The 21608-nt window shown below is 34.0% G+C and overlaps 1 protein-coding gene across 8 annotated transcripts in view; it reads left to right on the top strand.

The window, feature by feature from the left end:
* Positions 1–21608, top strand: part of Shld2 (shieldin complex subunit 2) — an 85927-nt gene that overhangs the window by 48300 nt on the left and 16019 nt on the right. For all 8 annotated transcript variants that reach the window (XM_078038696.1, XM_078038703.1, XM_078038692.1 and 5 more), the window contains 5 exons: positions 5245–5338; positions 5666–7207; positions 10309–10416; positions 20348–20542; positions 20708–20842. In XM_078038696.1, the coding sequence (XP_077894822.1) occupies positions 5671–7207; positions 10309–10416; positions 20348–20542; positions 20708–20842 (1975 nt within the window). In that variant the 5' untranslated portion in view covers positions 5245–5338; positions 5666–5670. The remainder of the gene's footprint in view (positions 1–5244; positions 5339–5665; positions 7208–10308; positions 10417–20347; positions 20543–20707; positions 20843–21608) is intronic.

Raw genomic sequence — 21608 nt, 5'->3', positions numbered from 1 at the left:
ATTAAAAATATTTCTGAACAATATAATGAATACTTATGTAAATATATATAGTTAAAAAATAAAATGTGATCAGTATAGTTGAAACCTTCTGTTTACCCTAGATCACATCCCTTTTATTCTACCTCAAAGGTAATCACAATCCTACATTGGTTGTTTTAAAAGTCATTATATACATATATATATAAAAGAATAAAAACAAAAATAAACATATATATGTGTGTGTATATATATATGTGTGTATGTATGTGTACTTGGGGATTGAACCCAAGGACCCTCTAGTGCCCAGCTACATCCCCAGAACTTTTAATTTATTTTTATTTTTATTATTTTTTACTATTGGAGAATTAACCCAGGGATGCTTTACCACTGAGCTACATTTCCAGCCCCTTTATTTTTTATTTTGAGACAGGGTTTGGCTGAATTACTGAGGCTGGCCTCAAACTTGAAATCCTTCTGCTTTAGTGTCCCAAATAGCTGAGATTACAGGCATATGGTACTGCACCTAGCTATATATTGTATTCTTAGAATTACTTTTTATTTATTTACTTTTTTGGTACTATGGATTGAACTCATGGGTGTTAACTTCTGAGCCACGTCCCCAGCCATTTTTTATTTTTTATTTTGAGACAGGGTCTCACTAATGTGCTTAGAGCTTTGCTCAGTTGCTGAGGCTAGCTTTGAACTTGTGATCCTCCTATCTCAGCCTCCTGAATTGTTGGGATTACAGGCATGCATTGACTGCATCTGGCTTAAAATTTCATTTTTATTTACAATTATATTTGTAAAATGGATCTGTGTTGATATGTAGCTCTTATTCATTTATTTTTGTTGTCATGTCGTAGTATCTCTGAATATTCCATGCTTTATCCAGTCTCTTCTTCATGGAGTTTAAGTTGTTTTTAATTTATTGTTTGTAGTCTCCCATGATCACTCTTGTACATGTTTTCTTATGTATACATGGGTAAGAATTTGCCAGGGTAGAAACTTGGAAGTACAATTGTTCTCTTAAATGGTATGTGTGCCCTCAGTTTTACTGTATTTTTCCAAATTATACTTCAAAGCCGTTTGCCAATTTACTCTTCCAACATAAGAGTTTTCCAATCTTGGGTATTGTCAGACTATTCAAATTTTTTCTCAATCCTGTGGATGTGAAACAGTGGTTTCTTAAAAACAAACAGATTTGTACTGTAGGATATTTTAACATGTACAAGTGAATTGTTTTGTGTTTCATCACCCTCATCTCACCAGTTATTGACACATGGCCAGTCTTGTTTTGTCTACACCCTTTGCCCCTCCTCTCTGATGTTATTATGAAGAAATCTGAGATAGAATGCTATTCTATCTGAAAACACTTCATATCTTCAGCACATACTGCTTTTTAAATGTAGCCACAATAGCCTTATCTCACTATAAACTGACAGTAATTCTTTCATTTATCAAATGTTAGTCAATGTTTCAGTTTTTCCAATTGTCTTATAATACTTTCACATTTGTTTGTCCAAGTCAGGATCTAAATAAGACCCATGCATTGTAATTGGTCTCAATCTATAGGTTTCCTTCACTCTTTCTTATAGTCTTTATTTTTGTGAGGTTAGTAACCATTAAGGATCATTGCCTAAAAGATCCACTAATTCACAAATGTACAAGAAATTGAGGAGCTGAGACGCAGCTAGCAAAATGATCATAGTATATCATTACTTCTTTGGTTACTAGCAGGATCTCTATAAAGATAGATTTCTAGCTGGGCATGGAGGCTCAATTCTATTACAGCTTCTTGGGAGGTTGAGGCAGGGGGATTACAAGTTCAAGACTATCCTGGGCAATTTGGTGAGAGACCCTGTCGTAAAATTTAAAAAGGACTGGGGATTTATCTCTTTCGTAGAGAGTTTGCCTAGCAAGCATGAGGTTGTGGGTTTGATCCTAAGTATCACAAAATTTAAAAAAAAAAAAGATTTCTTTTCATCACATAGTTGGTTATCTTAGGATATTATTAAGATAGGATGAAATTCTTTTTTATATCTCATTTATCAGCTTTAAAGAAGTCCCTATGACCATTGAGAGAGTTTGCTTTAGTTTTCTCTATTTACTCCTGGGGATTTAAGCATGTTTGATATGATCTGACCCATTACACTGTTTGCCTTGTTTATGCTCATATGTTTATGGGAACTTCTTCAAGTTAATTCTAATTTCTTTTGATATAATTCTAATCATCTTTTATAATTGTTTTTAGGGGGCAGGGCTTCTGGTATGATATATTTTAGGTTCATCTGTAATTTCCTGCCCCAGACCTTGAATCAGCCATTTCTTTAAGGAGACTGAGTCAGATAGCCAACCTCTGTCTAGCAGTACCAAAATGTCAAACTTCCAGAAAGAAAGCAAGTGTTCAGGATTGATTCTATTGTTTTACATAAATATCATTCTTTCACAGATACCAGCCAGCCAGGGTCCACTTTATATGCAGATTTTTTAAAAGGATGTAGTCTCAGACCTGCTACTTTACCTTTTATTTGTATGGATACCTATTAGATATCTTGTGGTGGCAAGGAATAAGTAGAAAATTGGATAAGGAGTCAGGAATTCAAAGGAGAGGTTGTGGACTATTATCCTGTAGAAGCCATTTAAAGTCCTGAGACTGAATGTAGGTAGTGAGTTCAGAGATTCAAGTACTGGGACCTTGTACAAGAAATTGAAGAGCTGAGAAGCAGCTAGCAAAGGAGCAGCTTGCAAAAGCTAGAAAGAGCAATTGGTAAGAGTTTGAGATGGGTCAAGATTCAAGAGGATATGATATCCTTAAAGTTCAATGAAAAGAAGGAGTCAGTGGCCGGGCACAGTGGTACATGCCTGTAATCCCAGCGACTCGTGAGGCTGAGGCAGGAGGATTGGGAGTTCAAAGCCAGCCTCAACAAAAGCAAGGTGCTAAGCAACTCAGCAAGTTCCTGTTTCTAAATAAAATGCAAAAATAGGGCTGGGGATATGGCTCAGTGGCTGATTGCCCCTGAGTTCAATCCTAGGTTCCCGCATCCCCCCCCCCCAAATGAGTCAATGTTGCTGATAGGCCAATTAAGCTAAAACTAGAGTTGATAAAGGGCAGTGTGGGGGTCATTGGAGACCTTAAGATAAGCTGTTGTTTATAGATTTGGACAAAAGCTTGGTGCAGTGGGTTTAAGAATAACAGGAGCAAAGGGAGTATAGATAATTCTTTCAAAGAACTTAGCTGTAGATAGAAATAGAAAACATGGTGTAATAAGTGATGAATAACAGCATGGGGAAAAGTAACAGCATGTTCATGTGTTAATGGAAATGCTCCAGTACAGAGAAAAATCCCTGACGGAGGAGAGCCAGGGAAAATTATTAAAGCCTGAATAGGAAAGTGGGACCATGTTGGTGTGTTAAGTGTGAAAGAGATGGTCTTGCATTGAAACATGATAGTTAGTCCATAGTAACAGGAAGGTAGGTAGCATGTATAAGACCCATAGAGCTGGGTTGGTGGATGTATTGTTGGGAATTTGTGAATTGAAATATGTAGCTATGAGTGGAGGTTGGGAATGAGATGCTGGAGATTATATAAAAATGTATAAAAGAATTATCTTTAAGAGTGAATGGATAGGGAAGGACAGTATTGCTAGATACTGCCTTTAGAATAGTGGTAATAAATTTAAAATGAGATCAGTTTTCAGATGATTGTGTATTTTTTTCTCTAATTACTTCTGGCCAGCGTAGGTGATGATGTAGCTGCATAAGTACCTTGGAGATCAAAGTAGTAGAGTTAGAAAAACATGATAGGAAGTGATTATGGTAAACTCTAGAATTTAAGATGATTAAGGAGGGAAATGAAGAAAGAGACTGTAAAATGTATGGTAAGATAAGTGCTTTGATTGTATATCCCATGTGGTCAAAGAACTGTTGAAGTTGTACATCCAGAGGGAAAAAAATTGGAAGATTGTTGAGAGCCACAGCCAAAGGGGCCCCAGCAAACTGGCAGCTGGAAGTTTGCTGGGGCCCCTTTGGCTGTGGCTCTCAACATCAGATAGAGTAGAAAGTTGAAAACAATATTGAAATTAGGAAAGGGTATGCAGTTATTGATAATGGTATTTTGTATAATTATACAAGTAGATGACTGAATAATGGGGGAAAGAAAGTCAACAGAGAAGAGGAGGTCAAGGAACCATGAGATGAGCCAGGATATAGGAAGGATCATACACATTGATATTGAAATTATGAGCTATGATCAGATTAGGAAGAGGTGCCAATGAGCAAATCTTCAAGAAATATTAATAATATGACAGGGGATTATAGCTGGCATTGCTTGGCTTAGACCTCATTTTTCATATACTTCCACATGGGCTTTTCATGATTTGATGTTTCCTATGTTTTTACAGTGGACCCTATACCCTAACCAAAGTCCTCAGTCCTTCATAAGACTTTCATAATTTTGCCCTTTTATAGATCCTATTTCTTGTTTGAAATGCTTGTAGCTACCTTCTATAAGAGCACTCTTCCCTAGTAGATCATTATTTCCCATTTATAGGTTATAGTATTGCTTACATTATTTTGAAACTACAAACTTATGTTCACTGTTGCCCCTCCAGTTGTTTTTTTTTTTTTTTTTTTTAAAGAGAGAGTGAGAGGGGGGGAGAGAGAGAGAGAGAGAGAGAGAGAGAGAGAGAGAGAGAGAGAATTTTTAATATTTATTTTTTAGTTCTCGGCAGACACAACATCTTTGTTGGTATGTGGTGCTGAGGATCGAACCTGGGCCGCACGCATGCAAGGCGAGCGCACTACCGCTTGAGCCACATCCCCAGCCCCTCCTCCAGTTGTTTTTAAACCAGGTCAACAATTCCCTCATGTTGAGAACCTTTTCTGTCTTTTGCCCGTATATAACACTGTAAAAATGTTTTCAATGAATTCTAGGAATAGATCTGTTTAACAAGTGTTTATTTAGTCAGTTATGAATAAACAAACATTGATATGATTCTTTTATGTTTATCTCAGTAAGAATGATGTTTTCTTAGATTTGTTTATTTCAAGTTATCACAGTTAATGAAAAAAAGTTTAAATGATACTGAGTTTTTCTTTTGTCTATATGTTACAAGATAATTATTATTAATCTGATTATGGAAAAGGTAAAAATATAGAAACAATTTCTTATTGATTGTGCTCTAACAGATTGAAGTGAAAATAGAAAATATAATTACTTTTACGTTTTGAAGAAAATCTTACTTTTTTATATTCTCTGCCTGCCAGTTTGTGCCTTCTATTTTGGTTTTGGGAATTGAGTTCACAGTTCAAAGAAGGAGACTCAAAACTACTGAGATAATCTATGGAATAAAGAAAACAGGTAATGTAAAATGCTACCCCTCCCTTTTACTAACTTGTTATTTAAATGAGGCAAGTTTTACAAGACAAGAAATGAACATATTTACCTGTATGATGCTAGTTTTATTCTTAATTTTATTTATCTGAAAGAATCTTTAGGTAAAGATTTTTTTGTGACTAAGTTGATTTTTCTTATGATTTCTTGTGTATGTCTCAGTTTTATAATTAAATGGCATATGAAAATAAATCATTGTTATTAATTTTTCAGTTTATATTTTATTTTGATACATTGTTAATATTATATATAAAGTCTATCAAAAATTAATTTGGTGGTTTTTATTTTTATCAGAAATTATGAGTGGAGGATCTCAAGTCCACATTTTTTGGGGTGCTCCAGCTAGTCCACTGGAAATGACAGTATCACAGAGAACAACTTTAATGTCCACTGCAGACCCCTGGAAAAAATTTCAACTTTGGTACAATCAGCATTCTTTGCATCTGAAGGACGAAAACCATGAGCCAAACAATCTCAAAGACTATCAAGTCTCAGAAGCTATTACTGGCCCTCCAGATCTTTTAAGTGGTTGTTGTTTAGTGAATTCTATGAGTAGATCTGTTCAAGTTAAAGATGATTTTACATACTTTACTTCAGAAACACAGAATATAAAATCCCAGAAGATTTACCCTTCAGGGCTGAGTGACGTAACTAATTCTAATGTGCAAATACACGGATTTAAGGGCACAGTTCAGCATTTACCTGAAGAAAAAAAGAATCAAAAGGTTCAATGTGAAAATAATAAAATTACAGATGAAGAGCCTAAAAATCAATCAAACTTATGTCAAAACTTTCAAACAAATTCCTTTCAGTTAGATCATAAATGTGCAGTTACATTGGATTTGGTTGGTAGTACTAAACAAACTAATACAGATCTTGAAGCTATAGAAACAAAGTACAAGCCAACAGAACACCATGAAATGCAAAACCAGTGTCTGGACTTCTTTTCCTCTAATGCAGTAGATGAGCCAAGGTCTGATAGAGCAGTTAGGAATGTCTCAAACCTTAAAATATCTACTGACACTGAATTTCTGAGAATAATGATCTCCAGCCAGGTTGCTTTTTTAGCTCAAAGGGAGGATAGAGCTCTGAATTCTATAAATAAAGGGACCATAAGCATGGAAACTGAACCAAAGGCAAGTCATGGGGAAATAAGAATAACTGAAGATAGTTTTATTCAGCCTAATGATGATTTTGCAGAAGGACATGAAAGAGGACAAAATGAAGAAACATATTCCTTAGAACTTTTTAGTCCTATTTGTCCTGAAAAAAAAAGTAGCCACATTCACATAAACCCTGAAAAAGATGTTGAAGAAAATATAGAATCTCAAAAACTTTTCAGTTCTGAAGATAAACTGTCACCAAATGAGATCTGTATTGAGTTGTGTCGCTCAGGAACACAGTGTTCCCAACTGAATACCTTTCACAAAAGTGCTGTTAAAAGAAATTGGAGCTCTGAAGATAAATCAGGCAATTCCAAAGCTCTGTCTAAAGTCCTCCAAGTATCTAAGAAAATGAAGTTGGGTTCTAATGCAAGAGATTCTATCATAGCAATGAGCCAGAGGAATGTGTCTGAATTTAAGGGTATTAAAAAAATATCATTAATAAAAAATTGTGATTCTAAAAGTCAGAAGTATAATTGTTTAGCTATGGTGCTAACTCCAAGTCAGATGAAAGAAATAAACATAAAATCTGGACCCAATTCTGGATCTAAAGTGCCTTTAGCAACAATTATAGTAATTGATCAATCAGAAATTAAGAAGAAGGTTTTTCTGTGGAGAACTGCTGCATTTTGGGCACTTACAGTATTTCTGGGAGATATAATTTTACTCACAGGTGAGGTCATCAAAGTTTAGTGGTGGCTTATTTTATAAAGCCATGGTTTTGTGTGTGTTTGTTTTATCCTACTTTAGGTATTTGAGGATTCTTACTTTACCGTTTGCCTCCTGGGGGCCCAGCATGATTGCTCTCTCGTACCATTTCTTTAGTCTGCTTATGTTGCCCAGTATCATTGCCATTTCTGGGCCTCTGTTCTAAGCTTAGTTCTGAACTGCCATTCTATACATCTTCTTTAAGAAGCTTTCCCTGTTTGCTGCCTCTTATTTATTCACCATGTAAATGTTTAGGTCATATCATTGGGCTCCTTTTCATTTTCTTATAATTTTGTGTACTTAGTAGCAGTAGTCTTAGAAATGGTTTGTTTAGTTAATGTATCTGATGTTCTTCTAGAATTATCAGGGATAATCTAATAAAGAGGCAAAAGGAAGTTTGTAACAAACAAGCTTAGCATAGTCCCATACCACTATTTATATGTTGTTATTGTTGGAGAGTCCGTTTAACTCCTATTCTGTCTAACTGAGTGCTGAATACCTCTTGTGATCTGGCTTCCCAGCTGTAGAACTGTTTACAAGGTGAGAAGATTGTAGTATTTTCTTTAGTTATTAATACTTCATTGTAAATGAAAAAAAGTTGTATTCTGATTTTCTTGACTCATTAACCTGTTTAATATGTGCTTATATTACAGAGCTGATATCCACTTTTGGAATTTAGATGAAGTTAGCTTTCTGAGTCTCTGAAGAGAGGGCTAGAGTCTGGACGATAGTCATTTTACATAGTCATTTGCCATAGTCATTCACTTTGTGAAATTTCCCAGAGGCCTTTTCCTAGTAGATGAAAAGTTGACCTTACTATTTCTGTATTTCTCCCCCTAATGTTTTATACAATTGTTAACAACTAGGTTACATTCTATCAAGTGACTTTATTAGATTTTACTTAACTATTTTTCTATTATAGGACATTTAGGTTATATCTGAAGACCTTTTAAAAATATCAGTTTTTTATTCTACATTCTTAGGAAAAATATACCTAGTTTACTGTTTTCTGAATAAGTTTTATTTTGGGTGGAAAAGATGGAAACTTAGAAAGAATCAGTTTTTTTCCATAGCCCTAATTAAACAGTGGATTATATTTGCATGGACATTTATGAATGCACCCATTTTAGTCAATAGCATCCAATTGTATATTATTATATCTTTGTCTTGGATAGCTCATACTATCTATTGATATACATCCCCAAACTGAAACATTTTACATAACAGATATGTCCCAGAACATGTTCCTTTTAGTACACAGTAGATGTTTTTGATTACAGTAGAACTAAGAGATGCTATAAATATGGCTTGTCTGTGGGAGACTATTGACTAGAGTTAAAGAAAAGGAGCTAGGCTTAATCTGGGGAAATCACAGTTTTTAAGGAACAGACTGAAGAAGAGGAGTTAGGAACTAGGACATAGCATTGAATGGGCAAAATGGAAACCAGGAGGCAAAGGCTGGGCTACCACTCCCCATTGTCCCACTATCACCACTAATCTAACATAGGTTTTACAACCTTAGTTTTCAGAAGTTTTCCAGGAGGAAAATTCCCAGAGAAATTTCTTATGGAATTTCTCATTTGCTACTTTTTTCTGAAGAGTCGGCAATCTGAGTGTCAAAACATGAAGTCTTTTTTTGTTGTTCTTGTTGTTTTGCAGTGGTGGGGACTGAACTCAGAGCCTCATATATGCTAGACAAATTACTACTAAGCTACATGTGCAGTGCAATGAAAAGTCTTGAAAGCTTTGCTAACTCCTCCTGGTTAAGTATTGGGGACTCTCTGAGTGTTCCTTAAGCAAGTCACTTGATCCCATTAATGTTCTTAATAAATCACTTGTCAGCATTGTGGGGCATGGATTGAAAGGAGTACTGGGAACTATTAAGAGAGGAATGTATGATGTAAAGCAGCAGGAGGGTAAAGGCAGTAGCAGGTCCACTAGGCAGAGTCAGCTGGTGGGGGTTTGGGGACAAGGGTGTGAAGGAAGATGCAGGATAACCTCAGGTTTTGGTTTACCTGAAATGGGTAATATGGAAGGAAAGCAGATTTGGACAATGCTGAGTGTGGGGAGCAAGCAAAATCCAGTTGCTAAATCTACCTGGGAATATCCATTAGGCAGTTGTAGATTAAAGAACCTGAAACTAAGGACAGAGTTTAGAATATAAATTTGGAAGTAATCACTTTGAATTTATGCCTCCTTGTTTTTTCTTATTTACCAAATTATTTTGCTATTGTTAATATTTTATGCTTCTAACACTTTGTCCATGGATTATATCCTACCTGGTAGTTATCCCTCTCCCTCCCTCCCTCCCTCCCTCCCTTCCTTCCTTCCTTCCTTCCTTCCTTCCTTCCTTCCTTCCTTCCTTCCTTCCTTCCTTCCTTTCTTTCTTTCTTTCTCTGTTCAGAACTTATTATTATAGTTTTTGCTTTGTCTAGAACTATTTCTGTCTGTTGATATGTTTACTTCCACTAATTGATTCTTCTCTCTCTATCCTAAATCAGATAGCCCCTTTTTTCTCAATGAAAAATGTTCTCTACCTCTGAAGTATTTCACTTTTTATATTATAGAAGCTACTCAGGGAAAAATAACTAAGTTCTTTAAAATAACTAAGTTCTTTAAAATCTGCCTTATATTCAAATATATTCAAAGCAGAAGGGACCAGTGTACACTGAACATTATTATACTTCTAGATACTACTGCTTTGGAACAACTGCTTTGCTTCCAGATCCTAAAATATTTATTTTTCAATTTATCAGAAATATACATTACAACATTTGCCTTATTTAAATGAAAACCATTAAATATTTCTCTGCAGAGCAGTGAGTTTCTATATTGACATAATTTGAATATATAGAGGCAAGTGGTTCTTTTACTTATGTAAAGGCATACCTGCAAGATTTTGGATTTGTCATTTTATCATTTTCTGCCATTAGGCAAGTCATTTAATGTATCTGAACTTTAGTTGCCTGGCATGTAGGAGTTTTGCATGATATTTTGCTATGATTAGTAAATTAACCAGAATGTGAAGGAATTTATGGCACAATCAGATTTTTTTTCCCTTTTCAGATGTTGTTATTCATGAGGATCAATGGATTGGTGAGATAATACTCCAATCAACATTCACAAGTCAGTTATTAAATCTTGGGAATTATTCATCTGTACAGCCAGAAGAATGTAAGACGTATTTTAAACATAGTAATTTCTTAGTATTTCAAGTGCAAACAGTCCCCAACTTATGATGCTTTACCTTACAATTTTTTTAAAACTTTATGATGGTACAAAAGTAATACACGTACACTTTGGATTTTGAATTTTGATCTTTTCCCTGGCTAGTGATGTGCACTATGATACTCTCTTGAGAAGCCTGGCAGTGCCAATGAGCTGCAGCTCCCAATCTACCCTATCTGATCAGGAGGGGAAACAACTGAGACTGTAGTGTGTGTTGTATTGATCAGCTGGAATATGTAATAGGTTAACTGTTAATACATTTTCAACTTACAATATTTTCAACTTGAGGAGCATTTCTGTATAAACATACTAGGAAAGATTAGAGTTAAAATGGTTGTTTTCTAAACAGTTATTTTTGTTAGTAAGAATAAAAATGGAATTTAAAAAATGAACTTGAAATTTTAAATCAAAATTATTTTAAAAATCATTGTGGTTTATGTTTCACCTTCTTTTCTTTTTTTAAATATATTTTTAGTTGTAGATAGACACAATACCTTTATTTTATTGATTTATTTTTATACAGTGCTGAGGATTGAACCCAGTGCCTCACACATATTAGGCAAGTTCTCTACCACTGAGCCACAACCACAGCCCTTACCTTCTTATTCTTACTATGGTGGTAGTTTTTCATCATCTAGGAAGTCATAGACCTCTTTGAGAAGCTGTGGACCCTTTCTGTAGAAAAATGGACTTACATAAGTAGACAAAAAAAATTGTTTATAAATCCTAAGCCACTCCATAGACTTCTGAAGTTCTTCTATGCAATTTCTGAGTGTTTGATTAAGAATGCTTGAGTCAGTCAGCTGTGGCTAGAATCCTTATTTTCAATCTACCATTGCTAGAAAAAACTATTTTCCTTCTCTGATAATTGTTTTCTCCTCTTTAAAATAAGTTGTTGAATAAAGAAAATTGCAGCTATCTTTTTCTCCAGGAAATAAGAAAAGAATGTAGGGAAACAATATTTAGAATCTAAGAGGCCAGGATTTGAATCCTGACCCTAGTACTTCCAAAGTCTTTTCTTTATCCAAGATATTTAATCCCGCTACCCTGTCTCCTCAGTTGTGAAGTAGAAATAATATACACATACCTAATAGGGTTTTTGTGAAGATTGAAAGAAAAAAATACAAGGTATCAAAACTGCATATAATAACAGTATAGTAAAATCAATGGGAGAAATAGTAAGTTAGCAAAATATAGTAGATAGAATACTGTAATAGTGTAATAGAAAAATAGCTAGGAAAATCTGATTACACCAGAGTTTAACTAGAATAATAGGAAGTTATGGAGGGTAGAGCGTAGAATTCCAGCAATTAATTTGGCAATTAGAATACTGATACCACTGTGTTGAGAAAAGGTAAGGTTTCACTGTATTCTTGGGAGTTCTTCAGCAAAAAATTAATACTGATACATTTTCATAAAATAACTAAATCAGTTCTTTATGCAATATGTATGTATTATGTATTGATATTGTTTCAAGCACTATGCTTAACAGTACATGAAAGATACAGCGGTGCCTGCCCTCAGGTAGCTTACATTCCTCTGTGGAAGGTATACTAAAATAAACAGAAGAGAATCATATATATATATATATACATATATATATATATATATATAAAGTATTTGCAAATAATAGAATGTTGTGGAGAAAACTGATAAAGGACTAAGATATAGAAGAATATCATGGTTGTAGTTGGGAAGTGTTGCTCATGGAGTGGAATTTCAGAGGGTTAGGGAATTACACAATACTTAGAGTGGAGATAAAGAGAAATTGATAGATTGAAGATAAATTTGTAAAGAGAGTTAACCAGATGTTATGGATTTGGGGATGAGGGAAGAAAAACAATCTACTAATAAGAGACTTTTGGTTTAAGTCACTTGGTGGCTTGTATTGGCAAAGTATGAAATACAGGTATATGAGTAAAATGGAAGGTTCTAATTCAGGCATTTAAAATGGAGATATCTTTGGAGCATCCAAGTAGAAGTATCACATAGGAACTGAATACAAAGTCCAAGACTCAGAGGTTTAAAATTAGGATACAAATTTAAATTATTGGCATATAGATATTCATTTATTTCATTTAAAAACTTTTAATCTTAAAATATTATTTGTGAAATTATGGACTCATAGGGGACTACAGAAATAATAAATATCCCATGAATGCTTCACTCAACTTCTCCCAATGGTGACATATAACTTTAGTATAATATGAACACCAGGAAATCAACAGTGTAGTACTGTTGAACTAGACTACAGACCTTATTAGTTTTTTTTGGCATCGCTTGTGTGTGTGTGTGTGTGTGTGTGTGTGTGTAGTTCTTTGCAGTTTGAGTCTATGTATAAATTTGTGTTAAAACCACCATAATCCAAGTTACCAAATGGATTTATCACCACAAAGGAACTCCCTCATGCCATCTTTTATAGTTGCAACTGCCCCCCTTCTTTTTTTTTTTTTTTTTTTTTTTTTTTTTTTTAGTAAAAGGAGAAAAGGTTTATTGCTTTGCTAGCAAGGGAGAAACACCGGGTCTCCTGTTCCAGAGGCTGTGATTTTTCCCATTAGCAGGAACAAGGCTTTTAAAGAGGTGAATCAAAGGCTACATTCCACATGTTCTCTGTTGGAATTGTAATTCATTTGGTAATTTGGAAGACAGGCATTTCTGAGATCTTCTGGTACCATCCCCAAAGTCTGGATTATTTCCTTCCTATGGTAGGTGTGTACTCAAGGATAGATAAATCTGCCTAAAATGGAGAAGAACTGTAATCCTGTTTCTATTGAGATCAAGGAGGGAAAGAGATTAGGGAGGAGCAGGGAGAGAAGAAGAGAAAGAAACATGTTCATGCTAAAAATAAGTTGCACTGGCAGAACAACAAGGGCCATATTCAAAGCATAAAGTGGACCACTATTCCAATTCCTCACTGTCGATTTCTTTTTTTTTTTTTAAAGAGAGAGTGAGAGAGGAGAGAGAGAGAGAGAGAATTTTTAATATTTATTTTTTAGTTCTCAGCGGACACAACATCTTTGTTGGTATGTGGTGCTGAGGATCGAACCCGGGCCGCACGCATGCCAGGCGAGCGCACTACCGCTTGAGCCACATCCCCAGCCCGCTCACTGTCGATTTCTATATTCTATTCCTATGGAAAAATAACCCTCCCCCTTTTAACTCTATTCTCACCAATTTGTCTTCCATCTCAGTGGTTTTGTCATTTTAGAATGTTGTATACATGGAATCATGTTGCATGTAATCTTTTGAGACTGGCATTTCTCACTAAATATAATGCCCTGAGATCTGTACCATGTTGTTGCATATATCTCTAGTTACTTCTTTTTTAAAAAAAACATTTTCGGTTGTAGATGGGCACAATACCTTTATTTATTTATTTTTCATGTGCTTCATACATGCTAGGTAAGTGCTTCAGCACTGAGCTAAAACCCCAGCCTCTAGTTACTTCTTTTTTAGTGTTGAATAGTATTCCATTATGTGGATCTACCAGCATTTGCTTAATCTGCTGAAGAACATTTGAGTTGTTTCCCAATGTGGGATATTAAGAATAAGCAAATATGAAATCTGAGTACAGGTTTTTCCTGTGAATATAAAATTTTACATCTCTGGCATAAATGTCAAAGGGTATAGTTGCTGGGTTGTATTGCAAGTATATATTTAGTTTTATAAGAAACCACCAAACTCTTCCACTGTGAATGTTCCATTTAAAATTCTTATCATGGCCAGAGGATGTAGCTCAGTGGTAGAGCACTTGTCTAACATGTGCAAGGCCCTGGGTTCAACTTAAGTATTGCAAAAATAAATAAGTAAATGAATAAATAAGCCAGGTGTGATGGCATGTACCTATAGGTCCAGCTTCAGGAAATCAAGGCAGGAAAATTGCTAGTTGGAGGCTAGCCTCCACAATGTAGTAAAATCCCATCTCAAAAATGAATTACATAAGCAAATAAAAATTTAAAAATAAAAATAAAATTTTGCCAGTAATATATCTTCCAGTTTCTCTACATCCTAGTCAGTATTTGGTGTTATCCTATTTTTTATTTTAGCTATTCTGGTAGATGTGCAGTAATATCTCATCATAGGATTAGTTTGTATTTCCTTGGTATTATAAGACAGATCTAATGTATAAACTATAATTAAGGAGATTAAAAGTCTAAACAACATAGTGCAAAGATTAGATCATTTAGATATAAATCAAACTCTACACTAGTAATACATATTCTTTTGTATCCCCAATACATTCAGAAAAATTGATTCTATACTTTAGCTCACAAAGAAAATACTAGTGACTTCCATAAAGTATAACAAAAGTGTTAAAAGGAGTATAACAAAAATGCCTATCTAAGTGCTATAAAACTAGATCTTATTAATAAAACAAGATTGTTTATTTGCAAGTTTTAAAACTTTTTAAACAAATTCTGGATGAAAGGGTAATACAAACTGATACAACATTTAAAAAATAACAATGAAAACATGATATATTAGAATCTATGAAATACATTTAAAGCAGATATAAGAGAAAAAATTGTTAGGTAAACACTTTTAAGTAAAAATGAAAGAATAAAAATAGTTAAATCCTAAGCTCAGAAAACTTGCCAAAGAACAACCAAGTCATTCAAAGAAACCATAAGAAATAAAATGGTGAGGATAAAAGCAGGAATTTATGAGAATGAGAATTGATAAACAATAAATGTAATTAATAAATTAGAATTCTACTTTAAAAATAACAGATAAACTAACTAGCTTATGTGATTAAGAAAAGAGAGGGCTGGGACTCTAGCTCAGTTGGTAAGTACTTACCTTGCAAATACAAGGCCCTGAGTTCAATCCCTAGCACCACAAAAAAATAAAAATAACGTGCTCTTTCCAGCTGGGGTTGTGGCTCAGTGGTAAAGCACTTGCCTAGCATGTGTGAGGCACTGGGTTTGATCCCTGGCACCACATAAAAATAAACAAATAAAATAAAGGTATTGTATTCATTATTGTATCCATCTACAACTAAAAATATATTTTAAAAAGGTCTGGCTTTAAACTTGAGATCCTCCTGCCCCAGCCTCCCAAGATGCTGGGATTACAAGTGGGGGCCACCATACCTGGCCTTGAAGAAGGCTTTAACAAAATTCAATACCCTTTTAAGAAATCACTCCAGGAAACAGGTATTAAAGGATACTTTCTCCTTCAGAATCAATAAGTATCAATGTAACATTTTAATACAATACCACATTAATAAATTAGATATACTGTTTCAAATTCCAATGTCTTATTTAAAGAAAAAATGCTGGAGGGCTGGATGTGGTGGCACATGCCTGTAATCCCCAGATTTGGGAGGCTGAGGCAGTAGGAGTGCAAGTGCAAGCTCAAGGCCAGCCTCAACAATTTAGTGAGCTCCTTAGCAATTTATTTAAATAAGTTGCACTGGCAACTTATTTAAATAATTGGGGATATATTACTCAGTGGTAAAGTTCCCCCACATTCAATCTTCAGTACCAGTAAACAAACAGATAAATAAATACTAGAGGAATTTTTGCTAACATTAGGAACTAGATAAAGATATTCACTATCTGTGCAACTGTGCATTTTATACTAAAGTTATTATTCAGAGCAGTTAGACAAGATGAGGCATATGAATGGGTGAAGAAGAATGCACAATATCTCTATTTATAAATGCTTTGATAACCTAACTAGAAAACTCTAGGGAATAAAAGAAAAATTAATTCAAACAGTAAAAGAATTCAATGATACAACAGGACACAAATTAATGTTGAAAAGATCAGTGTGTTTAAAACACTATTGGCAGAATGATAGTGAAAAACTCATTTACAATAGTAATCAAGAAGATATTTCAGAATAAATTTAACAAGTAATGTACCAAACCTATATGAGGAAGAATTTTAGACACTCCAAAAAGAAATGAATACATGGGTAAATGGAAAGATCTTTCTTTTCTTGGGTAGGATGATTCAACATCATTATGTCATTTCTCCCTAAGTTAATGTATAAATTCAATGAGGTTCCAATATCAACAACTACTATTATGGCATATAAAAATTGATAATAAAATTCATATGGAAAAACAAATATGCAAATGTAGCTGGGAAAACACTGAAAAAGGAAAACTGTGAGGGGAAACAGTATTACCAACATTGAAATATTAAAACCTCTATGATTAAAATAGTGAGTTACTGGTATGTGAATAAAGTAGACTAGTAGAAAAGAATAGGTAGATCAGAATTAGACCCACATCCATGAAGCAATTTAGTATGTCAGAGGTCATATCTGAAATCATTGACATAAAGGGTAACTTTTTAATAAATAGTGTTGAGGCAACTGGGTAACCATTTGGCAAAAAATAAAATTAGGCACATGTCATAACAAACAGAATAACAAATACCAAACAGATTGAGAAGCTAAATGTAAAAAATAAAACCATCTACTAGAAGGAAACATGGTTGAATCTCTTAATCTTGGTATAGGGAAAGACTTTCTTAATATTACTCAAAATCCAGACACAGTAAGGCAAGTCTGATGAGTTAGACTACAGAGAAATAAACCTTTTCATGACCAAAAGCATTGCAAAGAAAGCCAAAACACAACTGGCAAACTTGAAGAAAATATTTGCAACATTACTCTAAACAAAAGGCTAATATCTCAATATATAAAGAACTTTAAAAAATTGAGTGACAAAGGAACTGAGGGGAAATGAGAAAACAGGGAAAAGAAATGAATGGCATTTTTCAAAAAATAATTTAGAAATGGCCCTCAAACATAATTCACTCAGTTTTTTTTTTTAAAGAGAGAGTGAGAGAGGAGAGAGAGAGAGAGAGAGAATTTTTAATATTTATTTTTTAGTTCTCGGGGGACACAACATCTTTGTTGGTATGTGGTGCTGAGGATCGAACCCGGGTCGCACGCATGCCAGGCAAGCGTGCTACCGCTTGAGCCACATCCCCAGCCCCACTCAGTTTTAATTAAAGACATTCAAATTAAAACTTTAGGGAGATATAATTTCTCACTTATTAGTAAAATTTAAAAATATGGCAATATATTTTTTTGATGAGGCTGTGGGTATACAGATATTCTCACACATTGGTGGTGGGATCAAAAATTGTTAAACCTTTCTGGAGAATATTTGGCAGTGCCTAATGAAATTACCTATGCACTTTGCTTTCAAAGGAGCAGTCCTACTTCTAGGAATCTTCCCTGGAGATATACTTCCAATAATATGAAAATTACATATCCACAAGTTTATTAATTGCAGTAGTTTATAATTGCAAAACATTGTTAAAAATCTAAATGCTTATACATAGGAAGAGGATTATGTAATGTAGTAACACAGTGGAATACTATGCAGCTGTAAAAAAGAATGAAAAAGATATGAGTCATTTCCAGGATATACTGTTACATGCAAAACACAGAGCCCCCAAAAGTATATGTACTTTTCTTCCCTAAAGGCCCAAAGAATTACAAGAGCTCATTATTGACAAAGTCAGAATTTTAACCCAGCTCTTTTGAGTCCAGATGTGCTGGAAATACTGTGGAAGAATTCAGTCTGGTTAATAAATTGGAGCTATGGAAGGAGATGTTTGAAGTTGGGTGGTGTTGTAATGTAATTGACTTCTTGCTATTGTTCCCCTCATTCATTTTTCATGCTGTCCTTTTTCTTACATATATTATCTTTGTAAGTGAGATCAGCATTATTTTATAGAATTCATTTGGGAATTGAGTAATCCTAGTTAGAGTATGTTTCTTTTTATCATATTCTAAAACCTTTCAAACATTTATTCTAATCCATTGATTCAGCTGGCTAGAAATCTTTTCTTTACTCTCCCCTTAAATTTAACATGTCATTCCATTGCAAATAAGACAGTAATATGCATTGATATTAGCAGTATTAAATCACAAATATTATCATATTACAGTATAATTTTTTTTAAATATCTGGGTTCTTTTTAAACTTTATTTTGTTTATTTATTTTTATGTAGTGCTGAGGATTGAACCCAGTGCCTCACATGTGTGAGGCAATAGCAGAATACAACAGTCACTAATATGGCAGTATGTAAAAATGTGGATGTGTAACCGATGTGATTCTGCAATCTGTATTTGGGGAAAAATGGGAGTTCATAACCCACTTGATTCTAATGTATGAAATATGATATGTCAAGAGCTTTGTAATGTTGTGAGCAACCATTAAAAAAATATTCATAAGAAGGCATACAAGACTAAAAATAAAATAAAAAAAATAAAATTACAGTAGTAAATAATCTGCTGTATATTGTTATGCAGGAAGACTATTATAATAAATATTATTTAGATAGGACTTCTAATGCTTCATCAGACTATCAAAAGCATCTATAGATTTATAACTCCTTCTATTTATCTTGAAATGTGAAGCAACTCTCGACCTAAAAACTCTTAGACATTTTCCTAAAACCCTGCTCAAGTATTCCCTCATTAAAGCCTCTCCCAGCTTTCCCAGGGAGTTCTTTTTCTCTGTGCTCTTAGGAATGCTTACTTACATGTCTTACACCCTGTGGCCAGTGTTTGTTGTTGTCCATGTCTAGGTCAATGACTCCTTCAGTGTTGAGATTGTGACATGGTTTGTTTTTGTATTTTTAGTACCTGATATAGTGCTTGGCCCTTAGTAGATAATCTACTGAAGAGTGAGTGAATAATGACCATTTAATCTAGCTGATGGAGAATACAAGGATGAGCAAATTAATAGAAGAAAAGAGGAATCATAAATCAGCTTATAAATTGTGCTTTCTAAAAAATAACAAGTACTTTTTTGCCAACATCTTATGGTTTGTCAGTAATCAAGCAAGCATTTTCCTTCAGGGAAATTAAAATTTAGACATCAAAATTCATCAATCTGTGAATTCCAATCTAGATGGGATAAAGGGGAGGGAGGGGAAGGGAGGGGTCGGGGGTAGGAATGAGTCATGAATGGTGTGACTTTATGTACAACCAGAGATATGAAAAATTGTGCTTTATATGTGTTATATGAATTGTAATGCATTCTGTTAGCATATAGAACAAGTTAAAATTTAAAAAATTTATCAATCTGTATATTTCAAAATCATATGTTTTACTGTATATAAAGTATGCCTCAAAAATGAGAAAAAAATTGAGACAAGATAGTAATTTAAATATGACTGAAAAATTAAATAACCAGTCTTACAATTGAGCATTATTGCAATGTGGCACATGTTTAAATGCCAAATGAGAGTTAGAGAGAAAAAAATCTTGAATTCAGAGGAGGAAAAGTCCCTGTGAGCCTGACGTGGTTATTAAAATATGTGGTATTTAGATGGTGAAAGAGCATGAAAGCATTGAAGTCTAATAAAAGTGAGAGCATTACAGCTGCTCATCATCAGCTGCATAAACATGGGAAAAGGAAGGGCATGTTCAGGGAGAGAGCCAGTTAGGTGTTTTGTAGATTATTTCCAATGGGAAGTGCTAAGGGGCTTGGAGAGGAATGGCAGTGGTCAGGATAGATGGGAAAGACAAGTCATGCTCAAGGGATTGGGAAACCAAAGAATATTATCACACTGGTGGAGGAGTCAAAAAATGATGGGAGTTTTAAGCTTGGCTAATTAATAGAAAAATGGTATTTTTAACCAAATAGAGAAGAAGGGGAAAAGAGCAGATTTTTTTTGATATGGTAAATAATTCTGTTTCCATTGCTAAAAAATATCAACTGTTGTTTTTGCTTTTAAGCTGATTTAAGAATATGTTTATGTACAAATGAAGTCAGGTTTTATGTCTAATCACACTTTATAACATAAAATTTAGTTCTAAGAAAATATTATGTATTATCAAGAAAACATGATGTTGCCATTCTTTGTCCATTGTTTGTATGCTTTTTTCCTTCCTTAGATTCCAATATAGTTAGTGATGTTGCACTTCAGGATTTACTGGCATATGTGTCTTCAAAACATTTCTATCTTGAAGATCTTCCACAGAGGCAGCCTCAGAAAGTGAACAGTATAGAGTTTGTAGAATTGGAGCAACTACAACCTGATAGATTAGTCCATGCAGTACTAAGAATTGTGGATATCACTATACTGACAGGTAAACATTTGGAGTGCCTCTTTGATTTTAGATTATAAAAAGATTAAGATACAAGACCATCTTAGTTTATCACCTGGTTATCACTATTTATTTGTCATGAGATATTATAATGTCACCTGTGCTAAAACTAAGCCCAATCCACATTTTCTTCTTTTCCTTTTCCAGAGTCATTATACACTTACAGAGGACAAAAGCAAAGGAAAGTTATGTTAACAGTGGAACAGGCCCAAGGTCAACACTATGTGCTTGTATTATGGGGTCTTGGAGCAGCCTGGTACCCTCAACTTCAAAGGAAAAAAGGTAAATACACCAAAAAAGCATTTAACCTATTTATATTTTGGTAAATGATTAATGCTTATGAGCCTAAGATGAAGAGAATCTGTAGACATTAGTTAACATTTGAAATATAAATGATGATTGAATAATATTCTGAAAATTTCTTATAATTTTGTACCTCTTAGCAATTAAGTAATTATTATCTATAATTATCTAATTATCTATCTAAATAGTTAATATCTATAATTAATGCTGGCAAAATAAAGGCTTATATTTATCTCCAGGTATACTACTTTACCTTTCTTAGTGAAGATCTTATCCCCTTCAGATAATGGTCTTGAAAAATTTAATTCTGAAGAAGCTTCTGCAGTTTTTTTTTTTTTTCTGCCAAAGTGCTCTGATGAATGAACTTCTCTTTGGTTAGAAGGCAGATGTTAGGGCAGTTATATTAACTCTTTCAAGTCACAGTTATTGTTCAATAAATTACCATATTTCAGGTTTTTATTCCAGTTCTTTTAAAACTGGAGTCATAATAGAATGATCATTTTAAAAAGATGACTTGATGTTACATTCTTCTAAAGCATAAATTGATAATTTATGGTGCATTGCACTAAATGGTATTGATGTATTAATAAAATAGTATAACTTCTTTTTGCTATTGGGAGATCTATTAGTTGTAGCAATTCTTTTGCTATTGTGAGATCCTTTAGTTGAGATAGTTTAATAATAGTTTATGAATTGTTTTGCCCTGCAAATTTAATAGAGATTGATTAAGCATACAAACCATTAG

The sequence above is a fragment of the Ictidomys tridecemlineatus genome, chromosome 1, assembly GCF_052094955.1.
Source record: "Ictidomys tridecemlineatus isolate mIctTri1 chromosome 1, mIctTri1.hap1, whole genome shotgun sequence".
NCBI classification, from domain to species: domain Eukaryota; kingdom Metazoa; phylum Chordata; class Mammalia; order Rodentia; family Sciuridae; genus Ictidomys; species Ictidomys tridecemlineatus.
Note: the sequence above shows the minus strand (reverse complement) of the source record. Positions and strands in the feature narration are given on the sequence as shown.